At 34.2% G+C, this 26,608-nt stretch overlaps 1 protein-coding gene across 2 annotated transcripts in view; it reads right to left on the bottom strand.

Moving 5' to 3' along the window:
- The window catches only part of ARL5A (ADP ribosylation factor like GTPase 5A), a 31,057-nt gene extending 6,487 nt beyond the window's left edge, over window positions 1-24,570 (bottom strand). Inside the window, exons 1-5 of one of the 2 annotated variants that reach the window (XM_051986407.1) lie at window positions 21,147-24,570; window positions 14,775-14,835; window positions 14,101-14,248; window positions 12,546-12,629; window positions 3,695-3,839 (exon numbers count right to left, since the gene is read on the bottom strand). In XM_051986407.1, the coding sequence (XP_051842367.1) occupies window positions 3,695-3,839; window positions 12,546-12,629; window positions 14,101-14,248; window positions 14,775-14,835; window positions 21,147-21,192 (484 nt within the window). In that variant the 5' untranslated portion in view covers window positions 21,193-24,570. Of the gene's footprint in view, window positions 1-3,687; window positions 3,840-12,545; window positions 12,630-14,100; window positions 14,249-14,774; window positions 14,836-21,146 lie in introns of both variants that reach the window. The other variant, XM_051986406.1, reaches the window with a different exon arrangement.
- Between the last annotated feature and the right edge of the window lie 2,038 nt (window positions 24,571-26,608).

Genomic DNA, 26,608 nt, shown 5'->3' with positions numbered 1-26,608 from the left:
ACTTCAGGCCTGTTACATGCTAACACCATGTTTAATCCTGAGCATTAGATATAAAGAAAGATTTTGGTTCACTGACCAGGTTCTATCTTTACTGTTGAGATCTCTAATCCTATCTTTTACCTGACTCTTGATCTTTTCTTGTCCAGATTCCTTCTTGAATTTCTATTACCCAGTGCCTTACCTAGTTTCTGATCTCTGTCTCATCTTCTCAGACTCAAATGTACTTGCCCTGCTTTAGTCAGCTTCCCTGAAATTATGACTAGCCTGATTTATGATACTTGACAGTCTCCTCCTATTTACTCACACTAATGGTTCTGTGGTGTTCCCTATCCCATTGCTGCAAAGTTTGGGAGTAATAATGGCCACATTCCTCCCTGAAAACTCAAAAGTTTCTGCTTTGTTTCACATCAAATATGAAATATATCCTTGGATTTATTTAATTTAGGATTAATCCCTACCTTAATTTACCCTACTTCCAAATTCCCCTTCCCCCTTTTCTCTCATATTTCTCTGTTGAGCAAAATGTGCTTCTGTACTCAATTTTGTGTGGTCTTCCCTCCTTGACCAATTCATATGAGAATGAGTCAAGTGTCACCCACTCCCTTTACTTCTTCCTTCTTGTTTATATAAATGTCTACCTGCCTCTATACTTCAATTATATCAGATAATTTTCTGTGACCTTCCACCCTTCAGTGTATTCCTCTTCTCCCTTTTGTCTTTTTAAATATCAAAACAATTTTTACAGTGGAAAGAGGGAGGAGAAAGGGTGTGTGAGTAAACCTTACTCTCATCAGAACTGGCTCAAATAGGAAAAAACAAACATACGCAATAGAGGTACAGAAATCTATCTTACCCTGCAGGAAAATAGGAAGGGAATGGGTGATAAAAAAGAGAGCATATTGGGGAAGGGAGTGGTCAGTAGCAAATAACTTTTGAGGAGAGACGGAGTTAAAAGGAGAATAAATGGGAAGGAAATCCAATTAGCAATAGTAATTGTAAAAAACTGTTTGATGCCATGTTTCTCTGATGGAATATTTTTTGTTCTCTGGTAAATGATGAACAAGATGCTCTCAGGAAAAAAAAACTTGCAAAGTCCTCCATGAACAAAGTGAAATATACTGTATACAACATAATAGCAATGTTCTGGGATGACCAGCTATAAATTGCTTTGTAATTCTCAGTAGTACAATCATCTACAACTATTCTGGAGGACTTAGAATGAAAAATCTTTTCCAGAGGATAGAGAAGGAACTGATTGAGTCTGGATACAGATTTAAACATTCTCTTTCTCTTTCCATTTTTCTCTTTAACTTAACTTTTTCATGAAGGTTTTTATCTTTATTAAGATGGAAGATCTGTTTTCTTTCACAACTTGACTTTTATGGAAATGTTTTATATAACTTCACATGTGGTTTCTTAATTGTGGATAAGGACAAAAGAGAAAAACTAGAACTCAAATATCTTAAAAACAAATGAAAAAAAGTTCTGAATGTAATTGGGGAAAAATATTAAAAATAAAATAAAAACATAATAGGGCTACCCCAGGCCTTCTGTCTAATTAGATTCCCTCCACGATTCCTCATAATAATAGGGCTTATAAAGGACCCATGTATCATCTTTCTATATTGGAATTAGAATAGAATTAAGCATTTTATCTTTGTTGAGTCCTTTATCATAGTTTATTCATGTTTACATTTTTTGTTTAATTCCTGTGCTTAAACCAGATTTTCTGCCCAGAATTTTAGTCTTTTCACCAGGAATGCTTAGAAGTCCTGCTCCTATATATGTAGGTCTGCTAAAGAAGTTGGCTAATTTTTGGCTGATGTTTAACTCTTATGCTTTTTAGAATATCATATTCCAAATTTTCCACTCTTGTTAGAGTTAACTGTGATTCTTCATTACTTGAACTTTGTTTTTCTGACTGTGATATTTTTCCTTTGACCAGAAAGCCTTGGATTTTGACTATAATGTTTCTGAGAATTTTCATTTGCAGTTTCATTCAAGTCAGTTAATCAGTCAATAAACATTAATTAAGCACCTAATATGTGCCAGGCACTATGCTAAGCAATGCAAAGTAAGAAGATTCTTTCCTACTGTGCCCTCTGTGTTTTAAGATATATGGGCAGTTTTCTTTTCAAATTTCTTAAAATATGATAGTTTTGGTTTTGGTTTGTTTTGGTCATGACATTCATCAGGTCAACTGTTTTTGCTATGAGATATTTTATATTCCTTCTATTTTTTTCCCCCAATCTTTTGACTTTGTTTTATTATTTCTTGTGGCCTCATGGAATTTGGCCTTTCTTTAGTTAATTCTAACTTTCAGAGAGTTGTTTGGACAAGATTTTATTCTTCTGGTGCTTTGCTATCAATCACTTTTTCAATTCTTTCTTCCACACAATTCACTGCCCTTCTCCCCAATTTTCCTCTAATTTTTATATTTCATTTATGAAAAGTTTAATTCTTAAAAAAAAAAAAAAAAAAAAACAAAACCTCTTGCTTCATCTCTTTCAGTAATACTAGTTGAGTCTGTGCCTAAGCAATGTTTTGTTTTTTTTCTCTTGAGGTTTTGCTTATATGTTTCAATGTCATCCTTCTGAGTTTGTATCTTGGGTCTTCCTACCACTATAAACTTCTGTTTGCTTGTTCTTCCTGTCTACTTCCTGATTTCATATCTGACATTAGGGCTGGGTTTTGCTACCTTTCTGGAAGGAAGATTGGAGCTCGGTCTGTTGTGGTTTTCTTGAGCTATTACATATTGTGTTAATCCAGTATCTCAGGAACAGGCTGAGGATATATAAACTTTAATATTCCCAAAGTGCTCTATCAAGGGCAAAGTTGGATAACTGTGATCTCTGCACATTCCAGATTTGGGTTTGGATCTCATCAATATATTGCCAGCTGCTGGATTCAGTCAGACCTGTAATTTTGGAAGGTGGGTGGTGACAAAGTTGTCAGGTGGCAATTGTACCTACAACCTGCAAAAGATCAGATTCTGGTAACAAGTCCAGGACCTTGTCTTGACCTTAAGCATTATCCCTAGGCACTGGGATGCTCCATATGATTTCCTTTTGGCCAAATTCTGTTCCAAATGTCCAAAGACTTCTGTCTCCCAATATTGACCTAGGCTTGAAAATGACTGAATTTTCCTTGGCCATCCTAATCAGTACTCAATCAAAAGAATTTTCTACTTTTCTTCAGTTTTTGAGTGAGATTACTCTGTACTTTTTCCTGTTATTCTCTATCTTCCTATTCTAACACTACACTTCAGCCCTTATAGATCTTGTATTGTATCTTGTATCAACTCCTGTTGATCTTATAGCCTAAACCACAATATTTAGTACTGAATTATACAATATTTTTATTTGGAAAAAGAAAATAAGAATTGAAGTTAGGAGACTTTGGTTTAAATCCTCCATCTGCTAATTATTACTCGTGATATTAATTCACCTATTTGAGCCCAATTTCCTCAACTATAAAATGAAGGCATTAGATACCTCCCAGGTCCTTTCAAGCTCAATCTCTTTCCTATGGCTTTTGAAAAGCAGGAACCCTATTTTATACTTTCTTGCTATCCCCCCAAAATATTGAGCACATTTACACATTACAATGTGTTGATTTCAAGAAAAGCATGTGAAATGTAAAGAAAATGAAAAGAATATAAAGTTATCCAAAAGAATGTATTCTTACCCCTCACCAGTGAGAGCACAGCATGCCTGGATATGCCACTGGTGATCTTTAATTGAAGTTAACTTCAAAAACTGGGAAATTTCAGCTACAGTCATGCATTCTTTAACATCTTGTTTGTTAGCAAAAATCAGCAATCCAGCTTTTCTTAGATCCTATGAGAGCAAATTAAAACTACTTGTTTCTGAGGTTCCCAAATCACTAATTCAAACATTTAAATTTTTCTTCAACAGTAAAATAAATTATGGTTTTAAAAAAGAATGGAACCCTAAATATTAAAATTTTTAAAAATAATGTACATGTTTAAATTTCTGATTAAAATTTTTTTTTTTTTTGCTATAAGATGGAGGGAAAAGAAGAAACATAAGAAATTTCTAATTGAAGTCTGTTTACAGATACAATAAAGCAGAAAGTAAATCACTAAGACTAATAAAGAATTTAAATCAGAATAATGATTCCCCAATTCTATGACTATTTCTAAGGATCTATTATCAAGTTAAACAAAAACCTAATATCCCCTGCTAGTCTTTTTTTTTATGTGAAGTTTCTGACATAGAATAAAAATTATATCACCAATAATTAGATCATGGATCTTAAAATCTCCACATTAAATTTGCATCAGTTTTTAGAAGCACGGCTCCTCCAAACAAGACAATTAAATATATAAACTTGTTACTATATTTTAAGATATGTCAGAAAAAAAGAGATTTCCTACATGTTTAACACAGTATCTAATGCTATCTACAACTTTTCATCTATCATTTGTACAGCAAAATCTAATGAAAAAGAGGTCAGACTGACAATAATTCAACTTAAATCTAATTCTGATTCAGCCACTATAATTCACTTCATAGATCTGGGCAAGTTACTTTTAAGTTCTCTATTTCAGTTTCTAATCTTATCTAACAGAGTTGTTATAAAAATATGATATAAGAGAAATGTATAATACTTTTAACATTTTGTGATCAGAAAAATATTCTTCCCACTTATATATATCACAACCCATTTAAGCCTCAATAGATAGCCTTCAAAAACCATTGTGGCTGAAAAAAAATCATCATCTGTTAGCCAACCATTTTGATTATGAGTTTCCTTGAGACTAGAGAGGCTGTATCTTGGAAGACAGACTGGGGTCCACACCTTAAGTACAACTAGTAGGCACTACCAGAACTATATGATATCAAACTTTAATGGAGACTGATAAAGAGAATGCTCTCTGAAAACAGGAAGTTCTATATGAATGCAAGATCCTTGTTTTTCCATTGATACTGATACTACCTACTACCCAAGATCCCATTTCATGTCTTAGATTACAAAGTCTTAATTTGTCTAATGTTTAGTTCAAATATAAACACACAGACACAGCCCCAACCATAAAGCCATGGCACTCATTAATTATTGATTATTAAAATGAAATAACAAATATAATAATAAAATTAAAATAATCAATAAAATTGATATTAAAATTATAATTATTTTGTTGAATGGTATCCCTGTTCTCAACACCCTCCCAAACCAATGTTTGTAATCAAGTTAATGCTCATGAAACAATGTTTTCAATATATTGTTTTCCTGCTCAAAAAGCATCAACATCTGTGGGTAAGAACCTCCATAATCTGACCCCAAATTACTTTTCCGCTTTACCTGGCAACAGTCCCCTACAAAAACCCTTGGCTTTAATAAAAATGGCCTCCTTTCTCATTACTTTTTTTTATACTGTTGCCCTATCAATTGCAAATCTTATTAACTCCTTCAAGCCTTGGCTTAAATCCTTTTTTCAAATTAAGCCTTTTTGGACCATTTAATTCAAATATGTATCCCTCCAAATTTGAAGCATTATCAATATTAGTTTTGTGACAATTAACCATGTGCTTCTTTGTGTCATTTTTTTATTCTCAAGTTAACTTTTCTTTTTCTAACTTGAATAAAGACTTATACAGCATTCTTTTCAAGTTTATTTAGGCTTAAAAATTCAATTGTGTTAAGTATAGCATAAGAAACATATGGGTACAAAAGAATTCATATAAAAAGGTATGAGATGGTTGTATAAGCCTACCATAAGTAGAAATTACAATAGTTTGAATATAATTTTTTTGCTAATGTGTTAATTAGATTTGTGGTTTCATCAATGTAGATTTTTATTAGGAAGAAACTTCCTTTATCAGTGTAAGTTGGCATCAACTCAGGATCTTAGAATAGTCTGGGGAACTGAGAGGTTACAGAACCTTCCCAGGGACATATAGCCAATACATAAGAGAAGCAGTACAAGAATCCAGGTTTTCCTAACTCTGTTTTATCCATTACTACTCCATGTTACTGCTTAAAAAATAACTAGATGTTACCTATTCATTATTAATGACACAGTCAAGCAGATGATACTCCTGGACACACCTAGTTTTTCTTATCCTAAGTGGAAAAAAAAGGCTGTGATCATCAAGGATTCATTAATTCATCAAATGGAATTACTTTCCATTGGATCCAATTTCAACAACCTGTCAAGTTTCAATAAGTTTGTTAGCATATTCATGTTTATGTTTCCTCTAATAATTAAATGTGCCAGGCCTCACATATTAAGAAAATAAACTTTCACTTTCCCAGAAAGCACCTATGATGTCGGTTTTTATATTTATGACAGTGGTTCTTACATGATATGTACACATCACTTTTGATGATAAAACCAGAATGTTCTTTTGGCAATTAATCTGAGGGCTCTTAATGTTACTGAAATTACAAAAATAAAATAACAAATAGTTCTTTTTTTAAAAAGCCTCCTGACTACACCTATTTTTAAGCTAATTTTCTATATCTCCACAGCTCACAAGCTATTTGTTTCAATGATTGTTACAATATCTCTTTCTGTTGTAGTTGCTGGGGCTGTGGTCTTATAACAATGGGACAATCAACTAGGAAAATCAGTGACAATGCAAGCAGAAAAATCCCTCATTTATCAAAACTTTAGAAAAAAATTCTTTGAACAGGTAAACATAACTGCAGAAAATCCCTCATTTAGCAAAACTACAATATTTTGCTAAATATTGCAAATATATTTCTTTGAATAAACAAGTAAACAACTGCAATTTTTAAAAAATAGTCATAATTAAGCAAGGTTCATAATATCACTACAATACATTTACACATAACACACCAATTGTGATAAGTATGCCATTTTAGCATAAAATGATAATAAGAAATAAAGTCTTTCTTTTATACTGTAGCTATATTTAACCTCTAAAACAAATATTCATAGAGTTATAATGCAAAATATATCAGAGCAAGGATGATCATATTATACAATTCAGTAAGTAACAGGTAAATAATCACATTCTACAATATCATGTATAAAACATTTAAAAAACATTCTACTCTGATAATCACTCATTCCTTAATACTAGGAGCCTACCATGAATTTCTGAAGGTTTTCTTTTAGCACAATCTTGTAGGATGTATACATTATTATAATATAAAAAAGCACTATAAGATTTAGTATAGGTTTGAAAGGCTTAAGAAATCAGAAGTTAGCATAGTTAATGAAAGCTAGAATAAAATCGTTGGTATGGTTTTGTTTTTTGGGATTGTTGTTTTTTTTTTTTTAAACATCAAGAAAACTTACCAGTGAAGAATATTATGAAATTTGTTAACAAGAGTATTAGGTAGTGACTTCAAAATTAATGATTTGTTAAAGTATCTAAACAGAAAGATGATGGTAAATAAGAAAATTCTGTTTTCTACACAAGACTATTTGGTTTGCCTCTTTTACTTGAATAGCAGTTTGTTAATTAATAACAACTCATTTTACCAAGTCAGATTTAAATATTACAGAAATCTTCTCTTAATATAAACATAATTAATCAGAAGAAAAAGACTATTAACTTAGTTTCCTATATAACATTATGAAAAAATATTATTTGGTTGCTTGCCTTATAACTGTATATCTTACTGGTTCTAAATTACATTACTAATGAATTTAAATAACAGAACAGAAGAAAGTGAAGTCTAGGAGAAATTTTTCTTTAATACTTAATTAAATAACTTGGGGTTTCAAAACCAAGGCAGCCAAGATTAGAAAGGAAACTGGGAAACAATTTTTACAGTCAATGTTTCTGATAAAGTCCCCATTTCTAAAATATAGAGAATGGAGTCAAATTTACAGGAATACAAGTCATTCCCAAATGAATAAATGATCAAAAGATATGAACAGACAGTTTTCAGATAAAGAAATTAAACCTATCTATAGTCACCTGAAAAAATGCTCTAAATCACTTAGAGAAATGCAAATTAAACAACTCTTGAGATATCACCTTACACCTATCAGAGATTGATTAAGATGGCAGGAAAAGATAATGATAAATGTTGGAGGCAATGTTGGCAAAATAGGAAACCAATGTATTGTTGGTAGATATCTGAATGCATCCAGCCAATCTGGAGACCAATTTGGAACTATGTCCAAAAAGCTATAAAATTCTGCAACAGTGCTACTATATCGTCTATCTAAAGAGATCATAAAAAAGGGAAAAAGATCCACATTTGCAAAAATGTCTGTAGAAGCTATTTTTGTACTGGCAAAGAATTGGAAAATAAGTAGATACCCTTCAACTAGGGAATGATTGAAAAAGTTATTGTATATGAATGTAATGGAACACTTGTTCTATAAAAAATTATAAGCAGGCTAATTTCAGAAAAGGCTGGAAAGTTTAAATGAACTGATGCTGACTGAAGTGAGAAAAACTAGGAAAATACTATACACAGTAATAGCAAGATTGTGCGACAATCAACTATGACAGACTTAGTTAGCTCTGTTAAAAAATGTGGTGATCCAGGACAATTACAACAGCCTTTGGATAGAAAATGTCATCCATATCCAGAGAAAGAACTATGGAAATTGAATGTGGATCTATACAAAGAAAGCATTTTATCAGAGTTTTGTCTATAAAAGCAAACTTCTAGAAAACAATTCAATTTGATCATTAAGACTATAAGGTTGTATTTTTACAGCTAAAGGTTCCAATAAAGGCCTCATCTCCAAAATATACCTCTAAGTTATAAGAAATCATGTCATTCTCCAATTGATAAATGTCAAAAGATATGAACAATTTTCAGATGAAGAAATGGAAACTATTTCTAGTATATGAAAAGGCGTTCCAAATCATTATTGATCAGAGAAATGAAAATTAAAATAACTCTGAGACACCACTACACACCTCTCAGATTGGCTAAGATGAAAGGAAAAGATAATGATAAATGTTGGAGGGGATGTGGGACACTGATGCATTATTGATGGAGTTGTGAACGGATCCAATCATTCTGGAGAACAATTTAAAACTGTGCTCAAAAAGTCATCAAACTCTGCATACCCTTTGATCCAGCAGTGTTATTACTGGGCTTATATCCAAAAGATATATTGAAACAGAGAAAGCGACTCTTTCTGGAATATTATTGTTCTATAAAAAATGACCAGCAGGATGAATACAGAGAGGCTTGGAGAGACATACATGAACTAATGCTGAGTGAAATGAGCAGAACCAGGAAATCATTATATACTTCAACAACAATGCTATATATGATGATTAATTCTGATGGACATGGCTCACTTCAATAATGAGAGGATCCAAATCAGTTCTGATTGATCTGTAAGGAACAGAACCAGCTACAACCAGAGAAAGAACACTGGGAAATGAGTATGGACTACAACATAACATTTCCACTCTTTCTGTTATTATTTGCTTGCATTTTTGTTTTTTCTTCTCAGGTTATTTTTACCTTCTTTCAAAATCCAATCTTTCTTGTGCAACAAGATAACTGTATAAATATGTGTACATATAGTGTATTTAACATATACTTTAACATATTTAACAGGTACTGGGGCTACCTGCCATCTAGGGGAGGGAGTGAAGGGAAGGAGAAGAAAAGTTGAAACAGAAGTTTTTGCAAGGGTCAATGTTGAAAAATTACCCATGCATATGTTTTGTAAGTAAAAAGCTACTTTAAAAAAAGATTATAAGGTTTTAAACTAAATTGATTTGTAAAGAACTTTTAAAGTTAATAGTTCAATGTTACTTTGCATACTTATAGAATAAAACTCTTAAGTCTCTAAATTCTTAGACACTGTACTGATCCTGAGAATACAAAGACAAAAACAAAACTATTGCCTCAAGAAATCTATATCTTAACTGTAGAAATACAGTGTGAACAAGCATAAAAACAAAGAAATTTCAAGAAGATAGTGGTAGCAACCAGGACCAGGGAAAGAGGTTTCAGGAAAGGCCTCTTATAGAAAAGGTCACACCTGAAATGTATTTTGAAGGAAGTTCATGATTCTAAGAGGCAGCAGGAAAGAAAAAGGAAGACATTCTATTCATAGGTATGGAGACTAAGAAATTAACTAATTTAAAGGTTCCATCCAGAAATTTAAAGAATATATTTCACATTTAAAGTTTCCTCCAGGCCTATATTCCTGAAATAATCTTTTTTGCACAGAAATTAAAACATTATTATAATCAAACACTAATTAAAAATAGGGGACTACGAAGAATTTTTTCTTAATATGAAACACTTTTTCTGTTTCCCAGTCTCTCCCTCATCTTCGCCTCCCCCGTCTTCACTCCTCTTGGCCTTTATACTTTTTCAACCCAGGTACTTCTTCTAGCCTCAAACTATTTTCCTCCCTTTACTGCTATTTCATTTTTGAAGTTTGCCTCACAAATTTTCTCATTTTTTTTTTTTTTTATACTTCTGGGGAAAGGGTTTTCTTTTAGTTGACATCCAAACAAAACAATACAGAAATATTACTTTTTGTTCCTATAGGACAGTGATTGATGACAAAACAGGCAAAATATACCATGAAAACAGGATTGTACATAATAATTTATAGTTTGTACTATGTCATGGTTACTAGGGATGTTTGTGAAGAACAATCTAATATTTTAAGTATCTTTTTTAGTATTTTTTTTTAATAAGAGAGCTAAGCAGGAGAAAAATATATGTACTACATATGTATTAATATGCATACACTAATATTTCAACAACAATCAGAAACTTTGTAGATAAATGATACTAATTCTTACCTTGTAGTCATTAATATTTTTTATATTTCCTTTCAAAGATTTGCCTTTACTAAATGTTTAATATTATATTTCTTTTCAAAGATTTGCCTTTACTGTAAAGTTACAATGTTTATGTGCTACCCTATTATGTGCTACATCCCATGAATATGCAAAGTAGTTACAAACATTTTTGTAACTGGAATAAACCTTTTGAGAAGATCTATTTTTTGAAGGTCTCATATTTACTTACAAAAGTTGCTGTTTTACTTTCTTTTATACCACTAGCTCATATTCTAAAAAAACATATTTACTATATTTTATAAAATGTTTTCATCATTATTCCTCTCTATAATAAATTTTTTTTAATAAAAATCTTTTGTAGTAAGAAATCTGAAATATCCTTATTAGCAATTTCAATTTCTTCATCCAAATGTGAAACTAAAGTGGTTGCCTTTTTTTCTTACACATATTAAAGGCTTTTTTTTCACCCAATAACATTATTTTTTCTATAACATTAATCACCATAAAATAAGCATTAGGCTGGGTTACCCAAATAAAAAGTTATTGAAAAATAATGTCTTCACTTTGGGATAGGCATCTCTACATACATTATAATTTTATATCATAGTATGCTTTTCAGTTAACATTCTTGAAAAAAATTCCTTAAATATATTTAGAGTTCTTTTAAAATTTTTTAATATTGCATTAAATATAACAAGGAACAGCTCTTTGAAGTTGAGTAAAAAATGTAATGCAACAAGAAAGTGGCTCTCAATATACTGTTCACCTGGTATTTTCTAAACTGAAAATTAATTAACAAGTAGGTATAACAAGGGAAGGCCTTACAATCCCATGTGTAGTTTCCTTATTTTTCCCTGAAGAATCCTAACTCAATCAGAATGGAAAATATTGGCCACAAATAACTGAAATTCTTCAATAATATCACATAAGTTTAAGATTCTCCCAATGATTTCACTCCAAACATTCTCTACCTAGGGACCACCACCTGGCTCTCAAGGTCAGAACCAAAACAGATAATTTCCCTAATAGCTGATCTTTAATCTCACAAATATGGATCCCAATCGTCTCTCTCCCCTTTTCCAACCATCTAACTTAAGTATTGCTATTGGTTTTGTCAATGTCTCCAAGGTCCATCAAGCTTTGCATTAACCCACTAGATAGCATGAATAGTCTTCTCCAATCAAATGTGAATTTTTGGAAAACAAGGACTGCTATATCACACGATTAGTTGTCCCAACATATTGTCCAGCACATGGTTAATACTTAACAAAAAGCAGTTAGGGTGGCAAAATAGACATAATGGAGTCAGAAAGTCCTGAGTTCAAATCCAGCCTCAGATACTAACTAGCTATGTGACCCTGAACAAGCCACTTAACCTCGTTTGTCTCAGTTTCCTCATCTGTAAAATGAGCTGGAAGAGGAAATGGCAAACCACTTCAGTATCTCTGCCTAAAAAAACTCAAATGGGGTTTTGAAGAGTTGGACAGGACTAAAACAAGTGAACAACAATCTATATCCCAAACTTCCTATTGTTCTCTGCTTTCTATAAACCAGACCTGTCCCAAATACTTGGGAGAAGTACAAGAGAACACCATTATTCTCCCACATGGTTCTGTTGTCCATCAGTTCCACTTCTAATTTGAGAAACAGCAAAGAGAAATAGCATGGCTGGCCAATATTGTTAAGAGGGAATTTTTTTTCTGAACTGCATTCAAAGGAGAAGTCAACAACATAGGAAAGTAGAAGGAACAAATATCAAGCAATGACAAATACAAATATTAAAAAATATATATTACTTACTTCATGTGCTAACATTTTATAGAGTTCTTCTCTAGTTACAGAAATCCTCTCTCGGTCTGTACTGTCCACAACAACAATGACAAACTAAATTTAAAAAAAAAAATCATTAGTAATCACATAGTGAATCCTTTAAAACTCATAAAATGTATTACAAAGTAGTTCAAGTACTGAACTTGCAAATGAGAAGGAACTGAATGTGAATCCCACTTCAGACATTCACAAGCCACATGGACAAGTCATGATTTTTGTTCTCAGCTGCAGTTTCCTCAGCTGTGAGACAAGAGATAAAGCAACTACTATATCGGTGAGGATCAAGTGGTTAACTATATCTAAAGAATTTTGCAAACTTTAAAACCTTGTATAATTGTCAACTACTGAATAAAGCACAATAAAAGTATCATTGCTTTTGGGAAGGATTTCTCACTCTGTGAATTCTTTACATCAATGAAATCCCAGGTCTAAGACTGAAAAACACCCAAGTGCAAATAGTGGACTGATGAATAAATCACATCTCTACCATATACTGAGGCAATATGACTGTTAAAAGAATCATTCTGCATCTATATAAAAACACACACATTTGACTTTTGTTTAGCATTTTAAGGTTCAAAAAATTCTTTATATATGTCATCTCATTTGAATCTCACAACAACCCCATGAAGGTTAGAGATATCACCAACTCCATTTTATAAATGAAGTACTGGAGGAAGTTAAATAATTTACCTTAAATAAAATTCAGGATTTAGACCCATATCTTCCTGACAAAGTTCAGAATCACTCTATTCACTATACCCTACACTGCTTAATAACATTTATCTTCTTATAGTCATATTAGCCCCTTTTGACTACAAAGGATTGGTATAATGAACATACTCATTTCATGATAACCCTATGTGAATAACATACTCTATTATATCGTCGAAAAAGTTCAAATAACTTGGCCAGGGACACAAAGCTAAGTGGCAGCCAGAGCTCATATGACAAATAAGAATATTCCACTAAATTGAGAACAGTCCAATTGTAATACTGTCTAAATAAAAACAAAACTTTATAAATGGTACAGTTTGATATTGATTTGAAGAAACACACATATATACATACACATGTATATATGTACATATAGCTATGTACACAGAAAAAGACAAAATGAGATTTTATTAACTAGAACTTCAAAATAATCAGAAATATTATACTTTATTATAGTTTAAGGGAAAAGAGGTAGACAACCTGAAGATAATAGACAAAACTGCAACTTTTGGGGTAATTTGCTCAATGAAGCCAATCTCCTAAATCTTCAATTTCTGTATTATTCTATTGCATATTCCATATATACATACATATATATACAATGAGAATTAATGTTCAAAATGGAACTCCCAATCAAAGATGCAATTAAAGTTCATATTATATTAACTAAAGCAGGAAATGAATTCATTTTACAAAAAATTTTCAATGAAGATTAAAATTTTAAAAAGGTTAAACTTCAGTTAACCATAGGGTTCTATCTCCCCAAGCATCTAGTTAAAAGAAGTTTCACTCTATAGTTAAGGATTACCTCAGTGTTAGTATAGTAAGTATTCCACGAAGAACGAAGAGATTCTTGGCCACCAATATCCCACATCAGGAAACGTGTATTATTAACTACTATTTCTTCTACATTACTTCCTATAGTAGGAGATGTGTGTACAACTTCATTCATAGAACTGGGGGAGTAAAAAAATCAATCCATCATATCATAATTAGAGAGTACTGCTGGCTGATTCTCCTAATTTTACTACTAAGCAATAAGTAGAACTTGACAATATTATGAATTCCCTTCATATTTTATGTCTCCAAATCCCACCAATCACAAAGGTATAAAAGAAAGTATTTCTTAACTATGAAAAGAGTTATTTATAGAGAACTTTAGAAAACACATGATAGACTATTTACTAGCAATTCTGTGACTTCAGAGAACTGTGAGATTTTTTTCTAGTTGACATTGGTTTAAAAAAATGACATAGAAAAACATAATGGCATTCCTAATATATGAATAAATGCCAGAGCTGAAAATTAAAACTTGAACTTGATTCCTTATTTAGAATCAGAGTACACAGTCTTCCTCCCTATAGGACAACTTAAATTTCAGGTGATTTAGTTTTTGCTTTCCTTAATTATAAATCACCCAGACAAGGAACATAATCAGTCAAAACTGAATTTTCTTTTAAAATAAACTTAATGAATACTTACAATTGGTAAAGAATGGTGGTTTTCCCTGCATTATCCAGACCAACAATGATAACTTTGTGCTCTGAAATAAAAATAATACCAATAAAATAGATGGATAAAGAATGCAAAGTAAAAAAGATCAGAGTTCATATTTTTCTTATAGACTTCTATTTTTACCCTGCTGAAATTTCAGATGTATTATATTATAAACAGAATTACCAAGTTAGTACAAGTCCATTGTCTGGTCCCTAATGAAAAAGTAGGTATAAAATAAAGTGTTACTAAAATTAAATGTCATCTGCTTACCCAGTCATAAAATTCCAGTTCTATCAGGGACATAAACATTCACAGGGCTTGGGGAGGAAGAGTCCTTAGAAATTATCTATCTAGTTCAACCCACTATTCCACAAATGAAGAAGCTAAGAACCAGTGACTTTTCCAAGAACATAAACAGTAAGTACAAGTGTAAAACTTGAACCCAGACATTCTTGATTCAAATTGTATTTCTTTCACTACCAACGACTAATACTCTTTTGTATGATAGACAATACTGGAATAATTCTACTAGAGTACACAATAGATAATATCTTATTAGTTAAGTGGACTTAAAGTTCAATATATATCGATAACATAACACATCCAGTAAGCTAATTTGGTTTTAACTGCATTAATAGTTACAGAATGCACAGTATAGATTTTACAGTAGATCCGGGCCAATTCCAAAGAAGGAATTAGCCTCTCAAGCTGATATAGAATGAAAATGAGGACCAGTGGAATTTTATGAAGTAGAATGGTATAGATGTTGAAGTAGGAGAGATCAAAGACAGAAAAAACATGAGGGGAAGTGCTGAAATTATCTAGAAGCAGATCCTGGAAATATGTGTTTGTTGGGGGCTGGGAGAAGAGAGAACAGTATTAGTAGATGACAACAGTGATGATTACAAGATAATGATATAAGCAACTTGATAAAACTTTGTTTCTTCAGATGCTAAATAGTCAATTATATGAGCTTCACTTCTAGATCACATTAATGTTTGGACCAGCTACAATTACACAATATTTAGTGTTTACAGTTTTATAGACTATCATCTGTTTTTAAAAGGAAAAGAAAAATATCACCATCAGTACTTCCTAACTACATCCATCTTTTTCTAAGTTTATCCTACTCCCACAGTCTCTCTTGGCTCTTCATCAATTTGCTTTAAGGAATATATGGATAAACCATGGTCCTTCTACCTAAATACAAAAGCAGATGAATGTGAAAACAACTGGAGAATTTAGGAAACTGAATGTGAGAAATTCAAATCACAACTAAAACCTTCCTCAATTTGATTTTCCTGCCTCATTTCCCACTCATGTCCTTCAGGAACTATCTACTCCAACGATATTAATTATTTACCATTCCTACAAACACAAATCTTCCAGCCTTGTGTACCTTTGCTCATAACATATTTCCATAGATCAACAGCCTATTCAACTTCTAGGCTACATTAAATATTACCAAGTTTTTTCTTAATAATGTGGAAAAAATTGCCTTACTATGCCCTCTCTTCTCTCCACCATACACACACCTTAGATATGGAGAGGACATATTTTAAAAGGTTTAAGAAAGAACAATCTAAAATTCTTCAGATGTTGATTAAAGTGAGACAAAAGTGTCTTAAGAAATTCTAACACTAACAAAAATGTTTCTTATGAAAAATGAGAAACTGAGTAAGGACAAAGTAGAATGTACAGGGTAAGAACAAAGTGAGGATGAAAGCAAAAGTGGTACAGATCTACAAGAAAGTCAGAAAGCCAGAGGTTTAGGATGAATACTAAGAAAGAAAAAAAAACTTAAAAAGTACTTGAGGACAAAAGAGCAAAGGAGAAGACAAACTAAATCACAGGATGCTGAAAGAATTTAAAGATGGGCTTTGCTGGACTGTTAGCTAGTTTCCCAACTAACATGCTAACACTTTAGTCAAATGCTGTGAAGATGTCCTAAGTGTACAACACAACAACCTTGTTTTTCTTTCCTCTTCTCATAATTTCTCCATCAGCTTCATTTATTACCAGCTTCTAAGAATCCCTATACCAAATTCCCGGTTTGTATCTGGATCCAAAATCTCATATACTTAGATAGTAATGTTGGAGTACAAAATCTGGATTTTCATCAAGAGGCTTCATATATAAGAATACATACTAGCTCTTATTTTGAATGTATTTATATATGCACATGTTGTTTCTCCTGCTAGAATGTAGGCTCTTTTAGGATAGAGACTCCAGAATAATATTTGGCACACAAAAGGAGCTTAATGGATGCTTGTTGATAGACTCGAGGATTGTGAATATAATTATCAGACTTAAACTAAAAACGGTGGAACAAGAGAAAACTAACTACATTCATTTACTAAGTCGGATATAAATTACATATATCAATACCAATGAAGAAAACCAAGGTGAGGAACAGTAACAATACTCATAGCTTCAGATGCCTAGATGCTAATTAAGAATAACTTAAGGGAGTAGAGATTTTAATGCAAGCAGATAAATTAGATCTGACTGTCTGCAACCTTGTCTGCACTGCAGAATTGAAAAAAAAATTTAATTTTCAAAAGGGAAAGATTTTTTTCAAATGACACGATCTCAATTCGAGGCAATTCAAAGTAAAATTCTAGAATGCATTCTGACAAATATGATAAATGAGTTTATGTCCATTTAGAAAGGAAAATAACTCAAGAAATTTAACATAGTTTGTTTTTACACCATCATTTGTATTTGTTATAAGAATGGAGGACAAGAAAAATGCTTAATTTGAAATTTAATTTAAATACTAAAAAATTACAATCATCTTACTCCAGTATGTATTTCTCAAGAATAAGTCATAACAGACTAACTTCAATTCACTTTTTGGACAGAATTATTAGATGAGTATGCCAGGGAAAACACACACAAAGGATTTCAACAAAGCATTTTGACAAAGTATCTCAAAATATCCTTGTGAATAAGATGGAGAAAAATGGGTTAGATAACTGTTAAGGAGTATATTCACAACTACCTGAACAGCTGGGTCCCAAGTATATTATCAATGCCACTCTAGAATTTGTTTCCAATGGAGTTCTACAGGGATCTGATCTTGGTCACATTCTATACAATGTTATCAATGCCATGGATGAAAGCTTATCAAACTTGCAATGACAAAATTTGAAGGAATAGATAAAGCAGAAGACTGAATCAGGATCCAGACACTGAAGAAAAATTGGCTTTCAAGTCAGAGAAGCTCATAATGAAGTCTTGGGTAAGTTCCTCATAAAATTTGAAAATGTTTTCAAACACATATGTACAAATAAAAAACTTAAAATACAATGTGCTATTTACAGAAAAAAAAAAAGTGCTAAAGTGTTGCTCATAGAGAATTCTTCCTTAGTTTTTAGACATGCTTTTACCTATAGAAATAAGATACAATTGGTCTTTAAATTATAGATTATAACACCACCAAAAATTATTTTTTACATTTACTTTTATACTTTCTCATGAAGGGCAGAACTCAGGTAAGGTCAAAAGTATGCCAGAAATAGAAACCTATTGGAAACCACTCACCGAGTATATACTTCTAAACTCATGATTCCTAATAGATGAAATTCAACTCCTTTTTAAAGGAGCAAAAAGAGATACATAAACAAATATGATTTTCACATACCCATTCTATTAGGGAGCTAGCGAATTAACAGATTCAATGCATTTAACATTAACATATTGTGATCAATTAAAAAAATGGATTTGATATTTCATCTTTAATGAACACTATAGTATACAAAATGACCTCTACCAAATTTTGACTAATGTCTAAATCATCCAGAATGGTATTTTTTGCCTTTTTATTTATTATGTACACCTTACTGATTATTTCTCAAAATTCTTATATATGTGCATTTATAATGCAAATTCCACATAAAATGTCCCAGGCTGAAAAATATAGCAAGTCTAACAAAACTAATTTTCTTCTTCAGCACAATGTCTAACACATATGTTGCCCACAATGGGTACTTATAAATACCTGCTCAATCAAATTATTTTGTTTTTAAAGCATTACTTATTATTGATAAAAGCACAACTTATTTTTCATCATAAAAATCTAATTTTTATATTCATTAAAATTACAAAATTGCATAGTACAAGATTAAATGAAGAGCCAAATTTTCCAAATATTCACAGTAGATTTTACTAAATTATCATGTGATAAAGATTCTAGAATTTGAAGGTAATACAAGAAATTAACTGCTCTGGCCCATAGACTTTAAGGCAGTTAAGAGAACAACTAAATCTTAAGGAGATTAAATTTTTAGAGCTCAAAGAAACCTAAAAGTTCATTAAGTTCAATTTCCTTATTTAACAGATAATGAAACTGAAGTTTAAAGAGGTAAAATTACTTGCCTGGTATATACTATTAGTTAATAAAAATCATGACAAGTTTTTCACTATTTTAGACCAAATACAAATGCAGAAAGGGAATGTAATTTGATATACTTCAGTTTCAACTAGAACATGTCTGAAGTAGTTCTTTGAAACAATTTTTTTTTTTTTTTAAATAAACGATGGGCACAACCATTAAAAGTTGCACAACTCTCCTATCAATCATATTCTTCAGGGAGTCGAAACATAAAAGAGGAGTTAGGGTGGTGACTTTTATCACAGAAACCATTTCATATTCAAATGTAACCCTAAGAACTTTGGTATATGACAACACCATGAACTGTACACAAAAAGAGCCACTATAAATTATTGATAGAATAAATGATGACTCGGGAAACCAGGCTTAAAAAAGAGAAAAGGTACTAGGAAAATTCCATTGTATTTTTGTCCGAACCTTTACATTAAAGTGTCAATCATTTCTCTATTTTAAAGGGCAATATTCATGTTTCATAATAATTCTTGAAGTCTTATAAATACAAATATTCATCTATTTCAAAAGAATATAGACTTATACAAAACTTACTTGAAGAGCCATTAATTATAGAAAGCAATTGATTTGGTAACTTTTATAACCAATAGTTCCAAACACCTATTAATTCTGAATTCTGAAAAAGATTATTTTGGGGACTAAATCAGGGGTTCTCAACATGGGGAGGGGGTCTAGATAAATTTCCTGGAATTTATGAACTTGAGAACTTTTAAATCACATTTTTAACTTTACTAACCCACTAACTCTTAAGCTGTACTTAAACTAGAGCGCATGAACTTTTTGTTTTTCAAAATACTATAATAACTGCGTTTTCAGCATGATTAATTTCCTTTATTAATTTATGTAATTTTTTAATTGCACGGGAGAATACTATTCTATGAAGAATCCATAGGTTTGCCAAAGGGGTCCAAGATCCCACACCAAAATGATTAAAAACCCGTTCTTCCCAAAATTTAGTATTTCCTTCGATTATGAATGTAGGTATTGGGCACCTATGACTTTGTCACCAAGGGAAATCATGGACATTTTCATATCACAATAATGCTACTGCCGAAATCTCGAAATATGAATTACACACATCACTAATTCGAAATTATATTTTCATGCTTTAAAAGTACCTTCAGGCAACCATTCATAATACTTAAAAGGAGATCCTAAAGCATAAATCTAATAACCACAGACGTCAAAAAACAGCTTTAAACTTAAGACATTTGACATGCGTCCCTAACAAATATCCAAAGGCTGATCCAAAAGGCAGAAGAATCTCATCAATCAAAGCCTTTCCAAGTTGGAAGGGAGCCTTTAGCATTTAGTCCAAACGGATCTTTTCCAGTCGAGGAAACTAAAGTTCCAGAGAAGAGGAGAGCTATAGACGTGAAGTTCATCTCATTCACTATCTGCGAAGCTCAGGATCCCTTAAGTTTTGCAGACTAAGAAAACCTCTCTCGCTCCTCCCGATAGGGTTTTACAGGGGTAAAGGGAGTAACTTTAAGGGAACCCACACACATACCCAGACTCCAATTAGAAAAGTTGGAAGGCGGCACGTGTCGCTAGCCTGGGCAGGTGGGTGGCAACCTAGTCATCCTTCGGGGGGAAGGGGAGCTGTGAAGACGAGACCCCAGTTTCCCCCTTTCCACCTCTTTTCACATTTCTAGCCAAGGAAAATACGTACAAGCTCGGGGGCAGGGACCTCAGGAATAGTGGAAGATGCAAAGAAGCATCTCCCGATCGCTCAGTGGGAAGAGAGGGCTCGGATCAGTGGGTATCGGAACTACGGGACAAGGGGACACCTGGAGCGCTTCCCCGGCAGCTCTAAGGGAACCACGTTCCCTACCCCCTACCCCGGAGTATGCGCGGGCGCCGCGGCTGGAAATGTCCCTTTCGCCTCCCCTTAGGCGCCTCCCGTCTCCCCTCCAATTCGGGCCTCCCTTCCTCCCTCAGTCTCTCACCCTGGTGATTGAACAGTCTCCATATCCTGGTGAAGAGAATTCCCATCCTCAAAGCAGCAGCCCCCGCCCCGGCCACTCAGGCCGCCTCCCCTCCCCCGGCTCAGTACCCGACGGCCAAGGGGAAGGAGGAAGAAAAAGAGGAAGACAAGCCAGAGACTCCACGGCCTCGGCAGCTACTGCTCTTGCCACCGGCCCGCTCTACGGGAGCCGGAGGGAGGCCGAAGGCCAGGCTGCCGCGCTGCGCATGAGGCCCCGCCGCTGCCGCCGCGGCACGCTCCGGGCTCGCGGACATCGCCGCCGTGTCGGGAAGGAGCCTTACCGGCCACCGTCACCCCCTCCCCCCGTCTTCTCCCCACCCTCAAGCGCTGGTCTCGGGCGACGGCGGCAGCTACTGGGGGCCACAAAGCGTGGGCGGAGTGGGGCGGAGCGCAGCAGAGAGTGGGCGGAAGGGGGCGGGGTGTGAAGAAGGATGAGAGGACGCGTGCGCAGTGCGCGGGACGAAAGGGAGGGAAAGGTACTAGAGACTCACTAGGGGGAGGTTATTTGCATAAACGCCTGCTGGGAGGGGAAGGTCAGGTGGTCTCGGGAGGGGCCTTTGCTCCCTGAGTCCCGGGACTGGGGCCTAGAGTAAGGCTCCGCCTTCCCCGCCCTTAGAGTCAGGACGAGAGCTGGCAGCTCCCTTCCCCTACGCAAGCAATCCCTGCAGGACTTTTTATTCCTTGAGTCATAAAGGAGAAAACTTGGGACTCCGGACTCACCTTCGCTCAGGTATTTACTAGATACCAAAAAATGCCCAGCAGCTCCTGGTGAGACGGCGCAATCTCGAGGTCACCTTGCCTAAGCCCTGGTCCCGCGGCGGGGACTCCAAAGGCGCCTTCAGGCCAGAGGTCATCCAGCCTCTGCCTGAACCTCGGAGAGAGGCCGCCTGAAGAAGTGGAAAGTGCTGCCTTTGCAACTAGAAGTCATTAAAACAACCACCACCACCAATGCAATGAAGATTATGACAAAATCCAGCTCTGAAAATCATCTGTGGTCTGTAGCTGACCCGGGGTTACTCTGAAGAATCCATACTTCTACCATGCTAGGAATAAGGATAAAGTCTGTTTCGAGGGATCCCTATCCTGCGGCTTTGGAGTCAGATTATGAATTGCTTTTAATTCATGAAGCCTCGAAGCTTGCAAACTTTCTGGGAGTACCTCGGACATTTATGAAATTTGCACTATTTGGATATATAACCCTATACTGATGCTGTATATATTCTCACTCTGTCAGCCCTCTTATTTTACTTCACCGGCGTCCGTTCTCTTGGAGTTCACTACTTGCACTCTATGCTACAAAATTCGCACTTAATATTTGGAGCCTAAATTTATTTGTTGCAGATCTCTAATTTTTTAAAACACTTTTGCTTCAACCTCGACTCCGATGAGCTACACCTTACATATGTAAACTACACAGCCACACATAGAGTTGGTTAGTTGTATTTGTAAATATATCCATTTCCACAGTCCATAACTTTGAAGGTCTATTATCTGATTCTATCCTTTCAACTTTTCTTATACCTACCTTCTCCTTCTCAAAACTAGCCTTCAGTTTCAACAAAGTCTTACCACCTGGGACCTGTTTTCCTCTGTGCTCTTAGATTTAAGTTCAACTTTATAATGTCTTCTATATTTCAGCCTTTTGTTCTCTTCCTATTTTTTCATTCCTTTCCAAAACTCAACTCTTCATTATTTCCACCAACCTTTTCTCTAATTCCATTCACGTTTTGCTTGCAAAACATCCTAGAGCAATCTTGCTACCTGGGACCACTTCAGATTTATATTTATCATCTTAACATGATTGCTGTCATATTATACTAATCTCTTTACTCTTTTCTTACTGAATTCCTATTTCATTTATAACAACATTTGTTTCAAATCTGTACTCTACAAACTATCCTTTCCCCATTTCCTCCTCAGCAGAGGAAACACTTCATACTTAACTGAGAAGGTGAAGCTGTACATCTTGAGTTTTTCCCCAGTACTACTCTTCAGAACACCTCAGTATTATCCTGTATCCAAATAAATAATAAAACATTAAGAGTTTACTATATGCCAGATACTGTTATAGGCACTGACAGTTAAGATTTTTGAAATGAAACCAATTTCAAAGGACTTACATTCTATCAGAGTCAACATGTATACATATACAAACATACTATTATTCTTACCCCTCACTATGATATGTATATATGTGTGTGTGTGTATGTGTGAGATAGAATACTTCCCTATGATGTTAGAAGTTGAGAGATCAAGAAAAATTTTGAGTAGAAAATGTCATCAGCTTCTTGAAAGAAGATTCTCTAAAGCAGAAAGGAAGAGGGAGTGCATTATATGCACAAAGCACAGCTTGTGTGAAGGCATTGAGGTGAACAAGGGAAATGGATGCAACATTGAAGAGGGAGGAGGTCAGTTTGGCTGGGCATAGAATATGGAAAGGGGAGTGATGTATAATAGTACTGGAAATATACATCGGAGGCAAGTAGTGAAGGGCTTTTAAAAATAAACAGGAATTTATCTTAGAACAATGAAGAGTTTTGAAGTTGAGTAGAGTAATATAAACTACTTTTGCCCTCAATCTTATTTCTTCCTATCTCTTTTGGAAGCTTACCCTTTAATCATTCCCTCTCTATACTTAATTTTCAATCTGCTTATTCATTGGCTCCTTTACTGGCTACAAACATGCATAAAAACCTTCCCTTGATCTTGCCATCTTCTCAAGCTTTTATCCTTTATCTCAATTGTTTTATCAGACAAACTTCAAGAGAAAGTTTGAATAATCACTGACATTAGTTTTTTATCTCCAACTTCTTTACCCCTTGCTAGCTCACTTCCATCAAACGAAAAACATTAGGCATGTCTGTATTTTTATATGTCACTATGCTAAGCTGGGCACAGACATACAGGGAATAAAATAATCCTACTCTCAAGAAGCTTATGACAAGTTTTCTATCAGGGAAATATATATGTTTATAAATATATGTAGAATAAATATTTACAAAAATATATGGAGCTAAATACTTCTTTATGAGTAAATCCAATAACTGTATGGAGTCTTCATCTTTCTTATCCTCTCTATAGTGTTTTTCACTCTTGATCCTTCCCTCCTGGATAGTCTCTCCTCCCTGGGTTTTTTGTGGTACTACTTTGTCATTTTTTTTTTTTTATCTTTATGATTGATGTTTCTATTTGCCTGGATTGCCATCCATATCTCATTCTAGTATTACAGGAGATGTCCTAAATTTTATTCTCTTTTATATATTTCTAGTTGATCTAGTTACTTCTTCTGGGTTCATCACTTCTTTATGGATGACTCCAAAATTTACATACTCAGCTTTCATATCTTTTCTGAATTCCATTCCAGTATCTTCAGCAGCCTGCTGGATAGTTCTACCTGTCCAACAGGTGTTTCAAATCTCAACTCTCATGTCTAAAACTGAAGTAATCTTTTCTCTTAAACTCTCTCTTCATCCTAACTCTCCTTTATTTTCTATTTAGGATACTACCATTAACCTACTCACTCAATTTCTAGAACCTAGGAGACATAGTCACTCTCCTGGCACTAACCTAGCCATATTAGATCACTTGCTTTGTCTTATTGATTGTATTTCTGCAGCATCTTTCACATCTGTTTTTTCCCCTCTATCAATATCACAACCATTCTAACTTTATTATCTAACTATAACCTCAGTCATTATTGACTATCCTGCAATACTGTCCTGACTAGTCTTCTTGCATTCAGCTTCTCTTCTCCCTCCAGTCTGCCCTCTATAAAAATACTATATTGATATTCCTAACACATAGTTTTGACCACATCACCTCCCTTCTTAAAAAGTTTCCATGGTTTCCTATTGCCTCTAGTATAAAAATAAAAATTACTCTATATTATGTTTAGAACCCTTCCACAATCTGCCTCAAACTCCTCTTTGTAGAGGTATTATACACATCATTCAAATTTCATGTCCTAGTCCAAATCTTCCACTTATTCCTATACATGCACAGTCTATTTCCCATGTCTGGAAGGCTTTCCCTCCACAACTCCATTTCTTGGAACTCTCTAATTGCCTTCTCTAAGAGCATTCAAATTCTATCGCCTAAAAAAAAAAGTTTTCTAAATTCCACAGTAGCTAATGTTCTCTGGAAATTACTTTGTATTTATTTTGTATATATTTACTTTTTAGTGTACACATTGTATCCTCCTAGTCCAGATTTTCAATCTTATATTGGGTGTGGGGGAGAGGAAGGTTGAGGGCAGGGAAGAATTGCAAGAACAACCTGCACAAATAGGAATATATGCCAAATGTATACATAATAAAAACAGGGTAACAGGGGTACTACAAGCTTGGAGGGTAGAAGGAACCATTTATCTTAAATTAGCTTAAAACTGGATATTCATTTTTGTCATGTTCATTATTGTAGTGTTCTTCTGGATGTCCCTGTTCGGGCACCAAAATGTAGTGTGCTTTCTAGAGCGCCCAAATTGGGGTGCCAAAAAATAACATCCAGGTAACTCTCTGGAGAATCTTGGGACCAACCTTGGTTTTAGTAGAGGGGTGATGAAGGCAGAAGACTCAGGAGGACGGTCAAAGATGGAGTATCCTTATTTCAAGTCCTCCCAGCCCTTAAATACCTTGGTATGATTACATTATTACAGGACACTATGTGCCAACTAGAGACCATTATATCATCACATCACACTGAGCAAGTGCTAACTATAAGGACCCTGCTATTGATATGTAAATACCTCTCTTTACTATAACTATCCCTTGCTTCAAGTAAAACACAGGTGGTCATACCCTTGGGAACACCAAAGAGAGGTAGGGAGCCAAACTAGATATTGTCAGCAAGTTCCCTCTGGGTTGAAGGGTTTTTACCCAGCGTTCCCCTACTATTTGTGGCCCTCTACACATTTTTTTAAATATGCTCCAAGACTGCATTCTAGACTCTTTTTTTGCCCCCAAACTATCTTATTTGGTAATATCAGCTGCTTCTAGTTTCAGTTATCTCTATGTAGGTAATTCCCAGATCTGTTTATATCCAACTCTAGTCTCTCTCCTAAACTCTAATCCCAAACCATCCATTCATAATCTTATATCCCGTAGACATCTCAAACTCAACATGTCCAAAATATATACATTCACTTTCCCCCAAAACCTTCCATTTTTCTGAATTCCCCTATTACTTTTGAGAGAACCAGTATTTTTTTCAGTTACCCAAATTAGCAACCTCAGCTCCCCATATTGTCCTTAACTCCTCTTTCTTACCCCATTTATTCAGTCAGTTGTCAAATCTGTCTTTTCTACTTCCACTTCTCTCAAACACATCCCACTTTCTATACTCATAGAGCCACCGCTCTAGCTTAGGCTCATCTCTTGTCTGGGATATTTCTATAACTTTCAAATAATTTTCTTTAACTTAAGTCTC

This window comes from Antechinus flavipes, chromosome 3 (assembly GCF_016432865.1).
Source record: "Antechinus flavipes isolate AdamAnt ecotype Samford, QLD, Australia chromosome 3, AdamAnt_v2, whole genome shotgun sequence".
Taxonomy (NCBI): Eukaryota; Metazoa; Chordata; class Mammalia; order Dasyuromorphia; family Dasyuridae; genus Antechinus; species Antechinus flavipes.
This window is presented reverse-complemented; position numbering and strand designations above follow the sequence as displayed.